Source organism: Staurois parvus, unplaced genomic scaffold (assembly GCF_062004578.1).
Source record: "Staurois parvus isolate SC_StPar_1 unplaced genomic scaffold, SC_StPar_1.0 ptg000234l, whole genome shotgun sequence".
NCBI classification, from domain to species: Eukaryota; Metazoa; Chordata; class Amphibia; order Anura; family Ranidae; genus Staurois; species Staurois parvus.
The window spans coordinates 4,487,043-4,503,967 of record NW_028318030.1 but is presented as its reverse complement, the minus strand read 5'-3'; the positions used below and the strand labels follow the sequence as shown (position 1 = coordinate 4,503,967).

Genomic DNA, 16,925 nt, shown 5'->3' with positions numbered 1-16,925 from the left:
TACAGTACCCAGGGCACAGGGAGTACTAGCCTTAAGGATCCTAGCGACTTTCCTTAGCACCTTTGGGAGAGTCCATTACAGTATGACTCAGGACTATACTCCTGTTGAGGGGTTCCTGCATTGAAGTTCATTTAACCTTCACATTCAAGAGGGTGGTTATACCCTGGAGGAGCAGATCAGTTTTCGTGCCCTTTTTGCTGGTTCCTTTTGGAGTATCCCAATGCTTACCCTTGCCCTATACAAGGGTGAGCAAATAAACTGGCAAATAAACTGCAAAAAGACATGCTTTATGACTTGAGTGACTGAACTACTGTGTGCCTGGCTGCCATGTGCCTATCAGAGAATAAAACCTGGGACCAAACAGCCAGCCTGGTCTGGGGTTTGTGCTACATATATATTACACACACACACACACACACACACACACACACACACACACACACACACACACACACAATCTCTGCAGAAATTCAAAGCATGACTTCACCCAAAAGGGGCGTGGGCAGCACAGTGGCTAAGTAATTAGCACTTCCGCCTGGCATCACTAGGGTCGTCGGTTTGAATCCCAACCACAGCACTTTTTGCCGAGTCTGTATGTTCTCCATGTGCCTCTGTGGGTACTTTGGTTTCCTCCCACACTCCTAAGACATGCTGGTATATTATTATTATTGGCTCCTCTCTAAATTGGCCCTAGTATGTGTATGTATGAATGTGAGTTAGGAACATTAGATTGTAAGTTCCTTGAGAGCTAGAGACTAATGTGAATGTACAATATATATGTAAAAGCGCTGCATATATTGACAGCGCCATATAAGTATCTGTTTTAAGGCCACCTCACTCACTCCACAAAGTGGACGTTCTCCTCTCTATCTGCAGTCTTCTTGGACACATCACAGGTCCCAGAAGACTGCAGGAAGACTGTGGGACCATTCACAATGCACAGCTTGGCTTGCGCATGTGCAGGGGGCAACCAGCTGTGAAGCTGAAAGCTTTCACAGCCGGAAGCCCGCAGTTAAGATACCGGTGCGAGGGACCGAAGACCTGCTTGGGTGAGCATAGTGCTGGATCCTGGGACAGATAAGTATCTGTTTATTAACCATCTGCAGCTACAGTCTTTGTAGCGGCTGACTTTTAATTTTTAGAAATTTCACTGGAGCTCCTCTTTAAGTTCAGATAAGTACAGAGTTATGTGTTTTTCTCACATTTGTTAACTTGGCCTAAAATGCAGAAGTGAATACAGTTTCTAGTCTCTGCTGTCATCATCATTAGTCAACATGAAATGAACCGCCTATACACCAACGTTATTGCAGGTGTTAGTCGATAAGTAAATGCTGATCATAGCTATTCAAGTGTGATGACAATTTTCATCAAAAATCTCTAAGGAACCTTAACAATAGAATCATTGTCTGAATGGATTTCTTTTAGCTGTATATAAAGATTTCCAAACAGCTGTTATTCATGCAGACAGTTTAATGTTAAGCTTCCTGAACCCTACTGGTATTTTTTCTATATTATGAAGAAAATGAATAAAGAAATCTCCCACAGCTATGGATCCAATACATCACTGAGGCAAAAATAACAAAACCTAATCCTGTGCTCAACCAAGGTAACACTCTTGGTTTAGTGTAGTAGAGGAGCCTTGATATTAGTACAACAGAATTGGAAACTTAAATGAACTGGCACATCAAGATGAAGATTTGAGTAGATGTGATGCCTAAATGTATAAAACAGTATAAATAAGTCAGCCATGTTTGTATAACTAGGGAAACACTGAAGTGTGCTACAAGCTCTATATCCAAGAATCAGAGGTCTAAATCTTGCTGTACATGAATGCTAACTGACGAAATCATTAGTGGCTTTCAAATATTGTTTTAAAATCCAGTAACTTTCTTTAATCTGTTATAATTTAATCTACACTTTATCTTGTGCTAATTAGAATATGAGCAAAATAATCAATAATTTATCTAAACAAGGTTTAGTTCTAACGCCAAAAGGTGGGTGCATGCCAAAGGTGTGCACAGCCTATAGCATTAGGGTGTACACCCCAAAGCTCAAACACACATGTGTATCCTTCTGATCTCCCTGCCAGCACATTATCTCTCTGCCTGTGGATTCAGAGTGAAATAAGCAGAGTCGGTCAGTGGGATATCTTTCTCCTCACCAGCACACAGAGCAATAATGCTAATGCACACAGGGTGATTAAGGTGTGCCCAGGCACAATCGGCACACCCTGTGCACACTCCCATGGTGTATACTATGCTCCAATCAATTATATTTCTTCCGCAGGCACAATCCCTCTATCAAACATCACTTAAATGCCATACTCCCCAAAAAAAGATAGGGTGGAGAAAAATTAGGCACAGGAAAATCCCACTTTATTTTGAGGTGTAAGGTGTCTTACCTGAATGTATCTATACAAGTATATGTATCTAAAATTGTCACATAGCATTACCGCATGGTAATTGTAGGAAAACATTTCTGAATCAGGTAAGAAAGCTTAGTTCCCCGATACAGTAGGAACTTCCACATTTCTTATCTCTTAGCTCTGCTGTCAATCAACATGATTTCGTGGTGAAGATAGATATAAATAATCAATTATTTGTACATACCTGAAAAACATGTGTTTGTATGGGTGGGGAAGACCTTGAGGGGAAGTGTAGAAGATTTATGTCAGCAGGACTACAGTGCAAAAGTGAAATGTTTATCAACTTTTCATTTTTGCTGAAACGCTTGCTGCAGACATGAGCTGTATAGTGGAGTTAATTTTAACAAAGTATCAAGGATGCTTTATTTGCAAACCTCTGTTTGCAGCAGCCAGGACTATTGTAGTCAAGTTTACAAGAAGCAGCACTTCAGTACATAAGGACTGAATATTTTTGCATGATACCAGTGCTGGACTGCATGCTAGCTTTTACACCTCTGAGAACAGAAAACATTATATTTACCACAAACTGTTTCCTATCATCCATTTGCTGATTTGTAAAATCACATTGGACTGTGTGTAACCACATTAGATAATAAAATAAATCACAGTGTTCAACATCTACAGTATGTTACAAGTTTGAAGAAGTAAATAAATTACAACAGTTTGTCGTTGAGATCACAATAAATACCTTGGACACTTTGCTGCTCTCTACAGCATAAACTACTATGGGATCCATGGTATAATCATCATGTAACATAATATAATGAACAATCACTTCTTTGGTCAAGGATATACTTGGTACTCCACCCAAATATTTTTGCCAAAAGCAGTCTGCGGGAGTTTGGGTTAGCTTCACAGTTATTCCCAAGGAAATAATATTGCCAACAGAGTGTTACTCTTTTATAACCAAAATCCCTAAAAAATGCCAGATGCCATGGGTAAGGTGTTGGGAACCTGTTTGGGCTCACTTGGTATGATAGGAATAGTGTCTGAAACTGTCACCTCAAGCTCACTGTCCTGGTCTTCAAGAATGCCTTCCTCTAGGGGGATAATTTTGATAACCTTTTCCTCAAAGTGAACTTGTTTCTTTTTGGCAGAAGAGTCTATAGAAGTATCCACATGACTTTGGTCTGTTGGCTTAGAAGGTTGACGGTCCTTCTTTACTTTGAGGATGCTCCTCATATGGGTTAGTAGAGACTCTCTCTTCTCGCGCAGGGAGCCATTGAATGTGTAGGTTTGTTCTGTGTCTCCAGCTCTTGTCATAGCAATGGCTGTTGTGGAGGGGTCTGTGTAATAATCAGCCTGCAAAACGCATTCCTTGCTCTTAGTCTTCTTCCTTTTACTTAAGAAAAGATAGGCAAGACCGGTGGCAATTAACATGGTTCCTGTAAATAAGTATAAGGAAGCTGGTTTAGTCTTGGTAAGTAAAACATTTTCCATTATAGTTATTGGTTTTCTATATATCACTAACCTTTTCTGGGTTAGATCTTCATAAACTACTAGTCATGTGTTTTACCAGTTTTAAACGTTAGTTCACTTTTGCAGAAGAAATGCTTATGCACTCAAGGGGCACCAGTACATAAAAACAAACCATGCGTCTATGAACAAAATTGAATAATGTATCTGCTATTGGGGTAGGCATTTTCTCACCCTTCCAGTAGCCTGTTTGTAAACCCTCATGGGAAGTGGTCTGCTGTCCTGCCCTCTTGCTACAACATTGCTGTGACACTTCAGTCAATGACACCTGCCTCCCCAGTCAGAAGAGCATGCTCTGTTACTGATTCAAAACCCGATGCATGTGCTTTCTCTATGTCGCTTGTCACAGTAGCACAGAGCTCAGTAGTATTTCCAATGGGTATGTAACACCCTGCTACAGGATGTTAAAGTGAACACAAGATGGCAGTATCCTGCAGAACAGTGGCATTCACACTCTAGAACAGCCCCACGGAACTTGTATGCTGAATCGCAGGACTTTACTAAGGAGCAGTGTATCTAGAAATTATGTTTCCCAGAGGAGTTGGTGTGTGGGCGGAGCATATATATGTAAAAGCCTGGGAGATGGGACAGTAAGTGAGAGGGGAGAGATCTGGAGAGAGGAGTGCGCTGACTGCGGGAGGACCGGACCAGACCATTGAAAGAGAGAGAGAAGGGAGGCTGATCGCTAACCTTGCCGCATTGTCAAGAAAGTTCATCTGCAAGCAGGTGAACAGATGGAATGCTGCATGAAGGATCAGAGAGTGCGTGGAGGCCCTATCGGAGGAGAGAGAAAGACTGCCAGAATTCACCAGATGCCATCCTTTGGGTGAGAGAGCCCCAAGCATTACCAAGGATAGGGAACACTGACACTTGCTCCACCTTTGCTATTCTCCTGCACACAGTTGTGGACATTGTACATACTTATTAAAAGTTGAGGCGTTTGACTACACTTAACACAACCTCATCATCGGAGCTGATAGCAGAACAGTCATTCCACAGGCTGAACCACCGCTATGTCACCACCATCATCAATTTACTCTTTTAAGAAGACCATTTCTTATTGTGCCAATAGTCTTGCAGTCTACAGAGGAGTTGCCCTGTGCCAACAATCACTTCTGCCAGCTTAACCTTTTGTTGTTTTAGATTCACTAGTGACTAGTGTTTTAAAGGAGCATTACCCAAGTCAATTGCTGCTTCCAGGGGGAGTACTGTTCTTTCCCTTCTTTATTGCATTGTTCCTCAGAGAACCATTACTCATACTTCTTCTCACTGTGCACCAACTGGGCCCCATCACGCGGTCAGCAGACTCTTCACTGCCTTTAAAAGAACATTGCTTGTTTTGGGGTAAAGAGCTCTTTCCTTATTTCAAGGTACCTTGTTGCCACCAGGTCCTGAGGGCCCGAAGTGAGCTAGTCTACCTGTTTGATAGTCCTAGCTGCTCACTGGGGACTGTAAAGCTACTTCAGGTTGAAGGTATTGGGTCAGTATCTGAAAAGCAGGCCTGCTAACACTAACTGAGACTCTGTGATAAGTGTTGTTTTCTTCTCTTGTTTAAAGCTGACACAAGTATTAACTGACTCTGCACATGCCAATTCTGTTTATGTTGTGTAACTAAGCTACATTGACGTTTGCTATAAACCTCTTACCAGCTTACTCCAATCAGTGTGTAAGTCTACTTTTTGGGGATGATTTATCCTGGTTAAGAGTATACTGTGGTGTCAGCAAGGGTTGGGCTTTCAGAGAGGGGTCCAGAGCAACAGGAAGCCCCAAAATAATCCAGCAACTCCTAAGGGGTTAGTGCTACAGGTACTGTGTAAAGCTCACCACGCATGCTCGTTGTCTGAAGCCTACAGATAGTGGGCTGTTGTGATGATGGAGTTGAGCATCAAGGGCTGGAGCTTCTGCTGAAGTCATAGTAACATCCTAGCAGAAGGGCAGGATGGGAAAAAGTCAGCTATAAGAGTTTTTTCAGCAAGCTTCTGGAGAGATGAAAAAGGCCTACAACAATAGCAGGTACAATATTAAATATTGTTCATAGTAGCACAGTTTTTTTTTTTGCTACTGAAGCCACTGAACCGCATAGGCAGTGTTTTTGCAAGGTCAATTAGCTCTTTAAGTTATTCTATGCAATTGAACAAAATTAGCACCAATTGTGTGTAATCTAGAACTCTTTGCTTGCAAAGTGTTATGCACATGGCAATCTGAGGAATACATTACATCACCAAGTGCAATGCAAAGCATCAGATGCAGTGGTGTAAAGCACACCGCCACTGGACTCTAGAGCAGGGGTGACGTGTTCTCTGGAGTGACGAATCACACTGTCTGGGAATCCGATGGACATGTCTGGGTTTGGCGGTTGCCAGGAGAACGGTACTTGCCTGACTGTGTTGTGCCAAGTGTAAAATTGGTGGAGGGGGATTATGGTGTGGGGTTGTTTTTCAGGGGTTGAGCTTGGCCCCTTAGTTCCAGTGAAAGGAACTCTTAAAGTGGGAGTAAACCCACTTTTGTATCTTTTACCTAACAGGTAAGCTTACAATAAAGCTTCCTTTAGAGCACTGTGTCGTGTCCCAAGACATCAAGACATCAGTGCGGCTCAGACAGTCCAGCGGCCAGGACTCACAAACTAGGAAGGAAGACCGGGTGAAGATGGAAGCCTCTGCAGTGGGGACACCGCACCGCTGGAGGCAAGTCCTACATAATGTGCTAGTATGCATTCCATACCAGCACATTATGGTATTACCTTCCAGGTGATTTTTTTTTTTTCCCCCAGCTGCGGTTTACTACCACTTTAAGGCATCAGCATACCAAGACATTTTGGACAATTTCATGTTCCCAACTTTGTGAGAACAGTTTGGGGATGACCCTTTCCTGTTCCAACATGACTTAGCACCAGTGCACAAAGCAAGGTCTATAAAGACATGGATGAGCGAGTTTGGTGTAGAGGAATTCGACTTGCCTGCACAGAGTTCTGACCTCAACCTGATAGAACACCTTTGGGGTTAATTAGAGTGGATACTGCGAGCAAGGCCTCCTCATCTGACATCAGTGCCTGACCTCACAAATGCTGTGTGTTGATGTAGGGTGTGTACAGGGGTGCTTTAAAATTTGTTATATAACGTAAATAAAAATAATTACAATTAATTTTTTTACAATTTTTTTTTAAATTTTACTGCTGTCACATGGGCCTATGTGTAAGCATTGGGCAGGTGACAGGTCCTCTTTATGGAGACATTTGGGGTCTACAGTGCATGCATCCTATATTAGCAGCCATTGACTTAGGGAAAAAAAGCCCAACTCCCTCAAACCTGTCCTCGCACATGTCACAGATCAGGTGGATTGCATGCCACTGAATTTCACTCATCCAGTATTAGGGCCACCTAAAATGGCTACAAACTCCTCTGGCCTGTCTCAGAAGAACTTCTACTCATGACACCGATCCAAGAACCACTGCACCACCAGACTGAGGATATGTGCCAGGCAATGGGAATGTCCCAAACTTTCAGGATTCATCTGAACATTCAAACTGAACACCCAGCTGATCCATAGGAGCAGTGGGTGGATGTATTAGCACCCTTTTTAATGAAGGAGCCCCCAAATGGCATACTTTGACTTGCAACCTCAGGATGTCAAAGAGAAGCCCTTGCTAGGATTGGAGTTCCCATGGCTGTGGAAGCATGGGGTGTGCTCATATACAGGGGCGCAACTCATGGGGCCCCCGGGCAATAGGGGATCATGGGGCCCCTGTGTCCTTGCCCAAACTCAAAAAACCTATGAAAAAGGTATGAGGGGCATCTCATGGGGCCCCCTACTGACCCCGGGCCCTCGGGCAGTGCCCGAGTTTCCAAATGGTCAGTTCACCCCTGCTCATATATAAACATCACTCTGAAAAGTCTGCAAAAGCCCAGACATATGATTTGTTCCACTTTACAAACAACTGGTTGCATCTAGAGGTGCTCAACCATACTCACATTAAACCCCCACAACTGTGTGGAGGACCTGATGTCCCATGTGGAGCAACATACTGATATGGATCCAGGATCTGCACCCAAGCCAGTAACCTCTGGAAAGAGGAAATGTTGACCAAGAAGTAAATAGGCCACTAAGGAGAAGGATGAGACACACATGGGTGCCAGATATAATGCCTACTAGCATGAAAGGAATCTTTTCTGTGAGAGAGACATGGCATATAATGTGCTGGCAGTGCAAGGGACTGGGACATGTGTCTGCCAGGTTTCACTATATTACATGAGGCTATGGAATGAAACTTGGGGAGGTGTGTGCCACTACTTGCCAAGCCTGTTAAAGCAGCACAACTAGGAACTGAGATTGGAGGGCAGATAAGTCCTGTTTCAATAGAAGGATGACCAGTAAAATCATATTAAACTCAGGAAGCCTTGCCACTTTGGTCTATCCCATTCTGATGGACCCTGCCAAATTTGTCTTAGACTAAATGGGAATACTATATACCTGGCAATGCTCAAGACTACCCTATTATGGTTCTCTCAGTGGAGACACCTAATAGAACTATCAAGCATTTCTAGGGTGTGGTAACTTGCTACAACTTTTATTAATAGGCTGTGATTTTCCTCCGGTTTGAGAATTGTACTTGTGCAATTTTAAATAGCATTGCATTGATCTAGAAAGCCAAAAGGAAACAAAATGTATTTAGACAACAATTAAATTCTTAAATGAGTTCTAAAGTTATAGCATACACTTTAATTTTGTAATATCAGCCTGTAATAACAATAGAAGCAATAGTTTCAGAGCCTGGGATCGAACCTGGTCCTTCTGCAGTGGGAGGCAATGTCTCTTCTCACTGAGCTATCTGGAATGCTGGACAGCTCCCTTGACAATTTTTGGATAATCCTGCCTTGTGCCTTGATTTCTCTTGAACCTTGAACTCCTTGCTCCTCCCATGAACTTCCTTATAAAAGCCATGTCCATGCACTTCCTCCTTGCCAGATTATTGTGTCTTACCAGCCAATATCCCGCTTACTGTTCCTGCTGCTGGCTTCATCTACGTTACCGACCTTTGGCTTGCTACTGACTACGATTCTGCCTCATCCTATCTACTACCATTGGTGGCCGACCCTTGGCTTGTGACTGACTCCGCTTCTGTTTGATCCCTGAACTGTTTGATCCGCTTTTGGTTTCCAGCCTACTCATTCCCTGGTGGGGTGATCCTGAGATCTGCGACCTGGCATTCACACGCAGCCAAATCCATCTCCACCATTAGGAGCTCTGGAGAAGACCGGTGGATGCTTAGACCCCGCACCTCAGGTGAGCCTGCGTCATTCCCAGGGTGGGCCGCTGGTGTACCAATCCTGCTGGTTTGAGGTAAGCCTTACAACTGCTGTAGCAACTGGTCTCTGAACCTGACCGTATATCGTGACAAATAGTTATTTTTGACAATCCATTATAAGCTTTCTTGAAAAATCCACTTTCATGGTGTATATGCTGCCAGCCTGCTGGCCATCTCTTTCCACAAGTTCCTCATTTTCCAGCATGCTTTGGTGCTTCTGCTCTGCTGTTTACTTGTAATGTCAAAAGGACTACATATCCCATGGTACACTGCTGCCTGCAAACAGTAATTTCAATACTGATTGCGCCTCCTGATACTCCTCTTCTCAGCTCTTCTTCAGTTGCTTTCACTTTGTTATAACACCACTAATAGTTGGCTGTGGAATATATAGTAGCAAGGAAATGTCACATATGGACTTATTGCACTCGCTCATCCATGTCTTTATGTACCTTGCTTTGTGCACTGGTGAGCAGTCATGTTGAAACAGTAAGGGGCCATCCCCAAACTGTTCCCACAAAGTTGGGAGCATGAAATTATCCAAAATGTGTTTGTATGCTGATGCCTTAAGAGTTCCCTTCACTGAAACTAAGGGGCCAAGCCCAACCCATGAAAACAACCCCACACCATAATCCCCTCTTCACCAAACTTTACACTTGGCACAATGCAGTCAGGCCAGTACCGTTCTCCTGGTAACTGCCAAACCCAGACATGTCCATTGGATTTGCAGACAGAGAAGCATGATTCATTACTCCAGAGAACATGCAGTGGTGTAAAGCATGCCACCACTGGACTCTAAAGCAGTGGCTCTAGAGTCCAGTGGCGGCATGCTTTAAACCACTGCATCTATTGCACAGGTGGCAACCTATCACAGTACCATGCCTGAATTCACTGAGCTCTTGAGAGTAACCCATTCTTTCACAAATATTTGTAGAAGCAGTCTGCATGCCTAAGTGCTTGATTTTAGACACCTGTGGCCATGGAGGTGATTGGAACACCTGAATCCAATGATTTAGAGGGGTATCCCAATACTTTTGGCAATATAGTGTATATAATTGGTGGTTGTTTTTTAAATGTATTTTTATTTTAATCCATGGCTGATCTGTTGCGCTTGAATTACATACAATGATTTTGAGAATGCATATTCCTCCTAAAATGGAGAAGCTGTCATCTAGCCAAGAGTTTAATATTATTCTTCTGACAACAACTAAACTAATATGAACCAGTGTTCGCTTATGCTTACACTGAATTCATTCACCTTCCAGAGTGCTAGGGGAATCCCTAGGACCGCCAAAGTAGGAGTCGAGGGATTTGAATACTTAAGTTGTTGAGTGAGTAAGCCAAATACTTGGATCAGAGCTGTTCCAGAGTTGGGCCTCCCTAAAAACTATGCAAGGTTAGATTTTTCATACAACACTTGGGACCCTTATTTTGACTCCAGAAAGTATTCTTTGGTAACTTATTAAATACAACATAAAACATTGGAGCAATTTATAAAGTTTTATAAATGTATAATAGGTTAATCTGCCATTCACCAAACATTCAGTGCAAGTGAATCTCCCTGGTGCAAGTGTTTTACACTTACTGTCTATTAGGTACTTAAGGAGTATGTTTATAAGGGGGTTCTCTAGCAAATGTATCATGCTTTTAGCTCATATTCACTCAGCAACATTCACACTATTTATGGTACATATGCTGGTTAAAAATGTTGTTTCCTAAGGCTACGTTCACACTAGCGTTGTGTGCAGGCAGCAGAGAGGCGTTTGGGAAGCGGTTTTTACCGCTTTCCAAACGCCTCGGACAATTCTGCACGTTGCAGCACATGGTGCTGTTCTAACGGGAGTGTTAGCATCGCGTCGCGGCAAAATGGACGCCTCTGGTCAAGTCAAGAAGCGTTGAAGCCTCCTAGTCTATGGTGCCACTCCGCAAACGCCCGGCCTGTGTTTGTGGTGCGGTTGCGGGGCATTTGCAGAGCGGTAACACCATTCAAACTTCATTCTAGGCGTTTGTGGGGCATTTTTAATGCTCTGTAAACGCCTAGCAACCTCCGCTAAACCGTGCATGCGGCATTTGCGGAGTATTTGCTGAGCGTTAAAAAATGCTCCGAAAACACCGGACCAACACTTGCCAAACACTATAGGGGCATTTGGCAAGCGTTGGTAAAACAGTCAAGTGTGAACGACCCTTAGTTAGCATATTACTCAATGCCCCTTTCCCATAAGGATAGCAGTCCACATGCCTGGCATGTCAGGTTTGCTGTGTGTAAAATAATGGAGTTAGAATTTTTTATTTAAACAAAATAGAAATCAGTTTCATCACTATGCAGCTGGTAAATTCACCTTCAAAATTTGACATTCGCCTAGTCTCATTATTACAGATAGGATGAATGTGACTGGGGAATGTTAGGTAAATGTAGATGAACTGCCCCAAATGATTCATTGGTGAATTTATTAGCCAATCCTTTCTAAAATACACTCTTGTATTTACATTTCAAGGACTGCCATATACAGTAATAGGGGGGGATTTATTAGAACTGGAGCATGCCAAATCTGATGCAGCTCTGCTTATAAATCAGCTCCCAGGTTTTTTTGTCAAAGCTTAATTGAACAAGCTGATGTTAGAAGCTGATTGGCTATTATGCACAGCTACACCAGATTCTGAGTGCTCCAGTTTTAGCAAATCCTTTTTTTTTTTAGGTTTTTTATCACCTTGTAATCCTGCAAGTAAGTCTGTTGTTTTTCAACAGAACAAGCTGCCTTGCAGATGTACAGTTCGGGATGCACGTGAAGATCCATGCAGATCTGTGCAGCCTGGCACCTGTGATTTCAACAGACTGTCTGCACAGTACACTTCTGCATTCCACATTGATGCAGATGAACCCTTTCCTTGGGTGTACTGATCGGTATGCCCATGTGAACAATGAACTCTAAAGAATTACAGCCTGTCACAGAGTGGACTAAAATCCTGTGGATTTTGTTTCCTGGACATAATTTCAGGATCACCTTGGTTAGTTCAAAAAAGTTTAAGTGGATCATTATTCGAGACTTCTTTTTTTTATTCTGAGGGGAAGTCCAACCTTTGATAGTGGTCACTGGAAAACGTATCCTCAATGAAAGATTTCTCCTCAACTCCTGTTCTAATGACAACTGTAATATTATAGATTTCCCACCACTTTCTGTTCCATTGGCAGTGGCCTCTGGGCAGAAAGAGTAAAACTCATAAATGGAGACACAGACAATAAATATCTAAAAGTTTGAACTTTTCCCTACTCTATCTGAAAGCAGAAAACAAGTTTTGCCTGGAAGTGATGATCTCCCCAGGGACATTTCCAAGAGCACGACCCTATGAGTGACCAAACGTCATCAACGGGGGCAGTCTGTAACAAATAGAATTGAATTCTAACCTTAGATAATACATTTCATACCTGGAATTGTAACGTGCCAGACCAGTACTGGGTGAAGGAAGCAGGCCACTGACAGTATGCCGTACCCCAAGAATTTCTGAAATCCTCCCATTCGTGCTGTTTTCCTTAAGCATACATACAGACGGGGTTCTGACTGCCACCTACATTTGAAGAGGAGTGTGTTTTTATTACATTATATACAAGAACAGTATTTGACATAAAATGTGGTTTCTATATTATTGAACAAAGTGGGACACAGGTATTACCTTATACAGTGCATGAGAAACATGTGTATGAAGAATGCCCCTTCACAAAATGACACTGCTGCTGACGAAAACCTGTAGCAGAATTACAGAGATAAAGGTAGAATATGGACTGCATTCATGCATATAAAGTATAGCACAGTAGAGACTTCTTAGAACAAAAGGTTTTCATATAACTAATTCCATCACATTTTCCAAAAATAAGGGGTAATTCCTTCTTTCAGGAGAGGGAGCAGAGCATTGCATGGTCCTTTTGCCCTAATGGCTTAAGCCTTGTACACATGATCAGAAAATTGTGCAAAAAAATACCACTTTTGAAGTGATCGTATGATTATCTGATTGTTAGTACACAGCTTTCATCCAGAAGTATTTGAAGAGACAAGCACGAAAATTTTTCTTGTACGATACCAGATCGTACGATTTTTGTTTAATTAGTACAGTTTTTGTCCAAATATACAATACAAATGCAATACATTACATCACCTCTGAATTTTTTTTTTTCTGTCATACAAGAATTTTCGGAACTTTAGCAATGTCTACGATGTAAAACTAGCATTCAAAAAAAAAAGAAAAAAAAAAGGACAATAATTTGTCCAATATTCTCATTGTGTGTATGGAGCTTTACTGTACATCCAGAACCACTAGTGTATAGTACTGCTAAAACCTAATATTATACCACCAACCACCTGTGGAGTATCTCATCTACTGTTTGTTGATGTGATATGTTTGCAGCAATAGTTGGGAAAGAGTAGCTAATACTATTGAAACTATCCATGTTGGTATAATTACATCTGTTGTCAATCTAGTTGGATAATTCTGTATATTTTTATGTTCCTTTTCAACAGATGTAATAACCAGTAAGCCATTTTAAGAATAATTTATTGTATTTGTATTACATTTTGATACCTTAAAAATCCCCACCACCCACTATTGTTCATGTCTGTTCACGTATGTATATTTAGTCGAACCAACAAGATGTCGCTCTCAGAACACAATGGTCAAGGACGATAAGATTTCTTGCTTTTGGGAAATAGAACTCTCTTTAGACCTGATGGAAGAGCAATGGGAACACATTTTTACATGCATCCACAAGCTCAGTGAGCATGACAGTCCAGGAAAACGGATACAACATCTTGTCACAATGATACAGTGATTGCCCATAAATATTCACAATCTGTACCTGACCTTTGTTGGAGATACTGGAGATGGTCATATCTTAAGTCATTGATGGCACCTGCTAAATTCAGCCAAGCTCAGTATCCATGTCCTTTGGGGCACTACTCAAGCCCCAATTAACATAATTGAGGAAATGGAGGAACTCATCGCTATCTCATGTGATACTGTCTGCAAATCCATCACTTTCTGGTCCTGTTGGATGCATTTTCAAACTCCAATGGAATTCTGCAGCGTAATGGGTATGAACCTGGCTAGTCCACATAGGTGAGATCCATTCATTCTTTCCCTCCCAACATTGCTGTCATGAAGACCCCTGACACCCATTGGAGGGTGTCCCAGTTGGAGGAAGAGGAGTGGAGAGTCTCCCTCACCCTACCGGGCTCTTTCCTATACCTCCTTCCCTTCTACACAGACCCCTTCCCACCCCTCCCATTATCTTTTTTTTATTTTTCCTATTGCTACGCTATCTATCCTGCCTGGAACTGTTAGAAGGACTGCCAGCTTCCTTACCTCATGAATTTGTCACTGAGGCTCTATATATGTGTTTCAACACTTGGCAATAACTCTACCTTCCCGCCTTGTGTTTCAAGACTTCAATTCAATCCACAACCCTTAGGACTACTGTTATGGACCGACTGGCGGTAGCCTCTAGCGACCCACAGGCCGGAATCCCTCAGGGCGCGGAATCTAAGCCTCAGTCTGCTGTTTCACCAGAGCCCCTGATGGTGGGGATGGACTTGAAGCAGCCTGAGACCAGGTCACAACCCCCGAGTTCAACCAGCTGTAGAGGTGGATTTGCCAGTGGTAGGTAACAAGTGAGAGCCAGATGGGAAGAGGTAGTGTGTAACGTAGTCAGACAGGCCAGGTCGGTAACAGCAGAGGCAGACGGTACAGATCAGCAGGCAAACGGATAAACGGGTCACAGGCCAGGTTCAGCAACAGGAGGTCAGGTAAATAGGGGAAAGCAGAAGAATGGTCAGACAAGCCAGGGATCAGGGCAGGAGAGAGTCACAATAATCCGGGTCAGGCAGGTTTGGCAACAAAGGCAATCTCAGGTACTAGGAACAGGAACACAGGAATAAGACCATACGGCAATGTGAGCATTGCAAGAGCTGGTTTAAATAGCCCACCCGGCACTGACAGGTGCGCCTGGGTCCTAGTGCCTGCCAGCACTGTCATTGGTGACAGTCGCGCCTGGGTCCTAGTGCCCGCCTGCCTCTGTCTTGACGGGATCCTACGCATGTGCAGATTCATGCATCGTGGCGATCTTCTCGTTCCCTGACAACTACTATCTGATGTAGACTTCTCCAATGCGTTTCACAGTTGTGGCACTCTGGATGTAGAGCTCATCTTTGAAGAAGTCATAGCAGCCCAAGCGAGTTTACCTGTTCTTATTCTGGAGGAGTGTTATACACATTGATCTTGTTGTTGACTGTATCAACCAAATGTTTGTGTACTCTCAGGCCCTTGAACCCATGTACCTGTATTTTTCTTCCTTTTTCAAGTACAGGTGAAACTGATGATTATGGCTTACAGCTCATGAAAACCCCAAATCCACAATCTCAGAAAATTTGAATATTGTGAAAAGGTGCAATATTCTAGGCTCAAAGTATCCCACTCTAATCAGCTAATTAATCCATAACACCTGCAAAGGGTTCCTGAGCCTTTAAATGGTCTCTCAGTCTGGTTCAGTAGGAATCACAATCATGGGAAAGACTGCTGACCTGACAGTTGTGCAGAAAACCATCATTGACACCCTCCATAAGGAGGGAAAGCCTGAAAAGGTAATTGCAAAAGAAGTTGGATGTTCCCAAAGTGCTGTATCAAAGCACATTAATAGAAAGTTATGTGGAAGGGAAAAGTGTGGAAGAAAAAGGTGCAAAACAGCAGGGATGACCGCAGCCTGGAGAGGATTGTCAGGAAAAGGCTATTCAAAAGTGTTGGGGACTTTCACAAGGATTGGACTGAGGTTGGAGTCAGTGCATCAAGAGCCACCACACACAGACGGATCCTGGACATGGGCTTCAAATGTCGTATTCCTCTTGTCAAGCTGCTCCTGAACAACAAATGTCAGAAGCGTCTTACCTGGGATAAAGAAAAACAGACCTGGTCTGTTGCACAGTGGTCCAAAGTCCTCTTTTCTAATGAGAGCAACTTTTGCATCTCATTTGGAAACCAAGGACCCAGAGTATGGAGGAAGAATGGAGAGGCACACACTGCAAGATGCTTGAAGTCCAGTGTGAAGTTTCCACAGTCTGTGTTGATTTGGGGAGTCATGTCATCTGCTGGTGTTGGTCCACTGTGCTTCATTAAATCCAGGGTCAACGCAGCCGTCTACCAGGAGATTTTGGAGCACTTCATGCTTCCTTCCACAGACAAGCTTTATGGGGATGCTGACTTCATTTTCCAGCAGGACTTGGCACCTGCCCACACTGCCAAAAGCACCAAAACCTGGTTCAATGACCGTGGGATTATTGTGCTTGATTGGCCAGCAAACTCGCCTGACCTGAACCCTATAGAGAATCTATGGGGCATTGCCAAGAGAAAGTTGAGACACATGAGACTGAACAATGCAGAAGAGCTGAAGGCCGCTATTGAAGCATCCTGGTCTTCCATAACACCTCAGCAGTGCCACAGGCTGACAGCTTCCATGCCACGCCGCATTGAGGCAGTAATTGCTGCAAAAGGGGCCCAAACCAAGTACTGAGTACATGTGCATGCTTATACTTTTCAGAGGTCTGATATTGTTCTATGTACAATCCTTGTTTTATTGATTGCATGTAATATTCTAATTTTCTGAGATTGTGGATTTGGGGTTTTCATGAGCTGTAAACCATAATCTTCACAATTATGACAAATCACAGCTTGAACTAGCTTTGCATG

The 16,925-nt window shown here is 43.0% G+C and overlaps 1 protein-coding gene across 1 annotated transcript in view; it reads right to left on the bottom strand.

Moving 5' to 3' along the window:
• Positions 1–2,353: 2,353 nt before the first annotated feature.
• TMEM72 (transmembrane protein 72) overlaps positions 2,354–16,925 on the bottom strand; it is a 139,243-nt gene continuing 124,671 nt past the window's right edge. The window contains exons 3-5 of the mRNA XM_089680015.1: positions 12,870–12,941; positions 12,625–12,764; positions 2,354–3,810 (exon numbers count right to left, since the gene is read on the bottom strand). Of these exons, the coding sequence (XP_089536141.1) occupies positions 3,341–3,810; positions 12,625–12,764; positions 12,870–12,941 (682 nt within the window). The 3' untranslated portion in view covers positions 2,354–3,340. The remainder of the gene's footprint in view (positions 3,811–12,624; positions 12,765–12,869; positions 12,942–16,925) is intronic.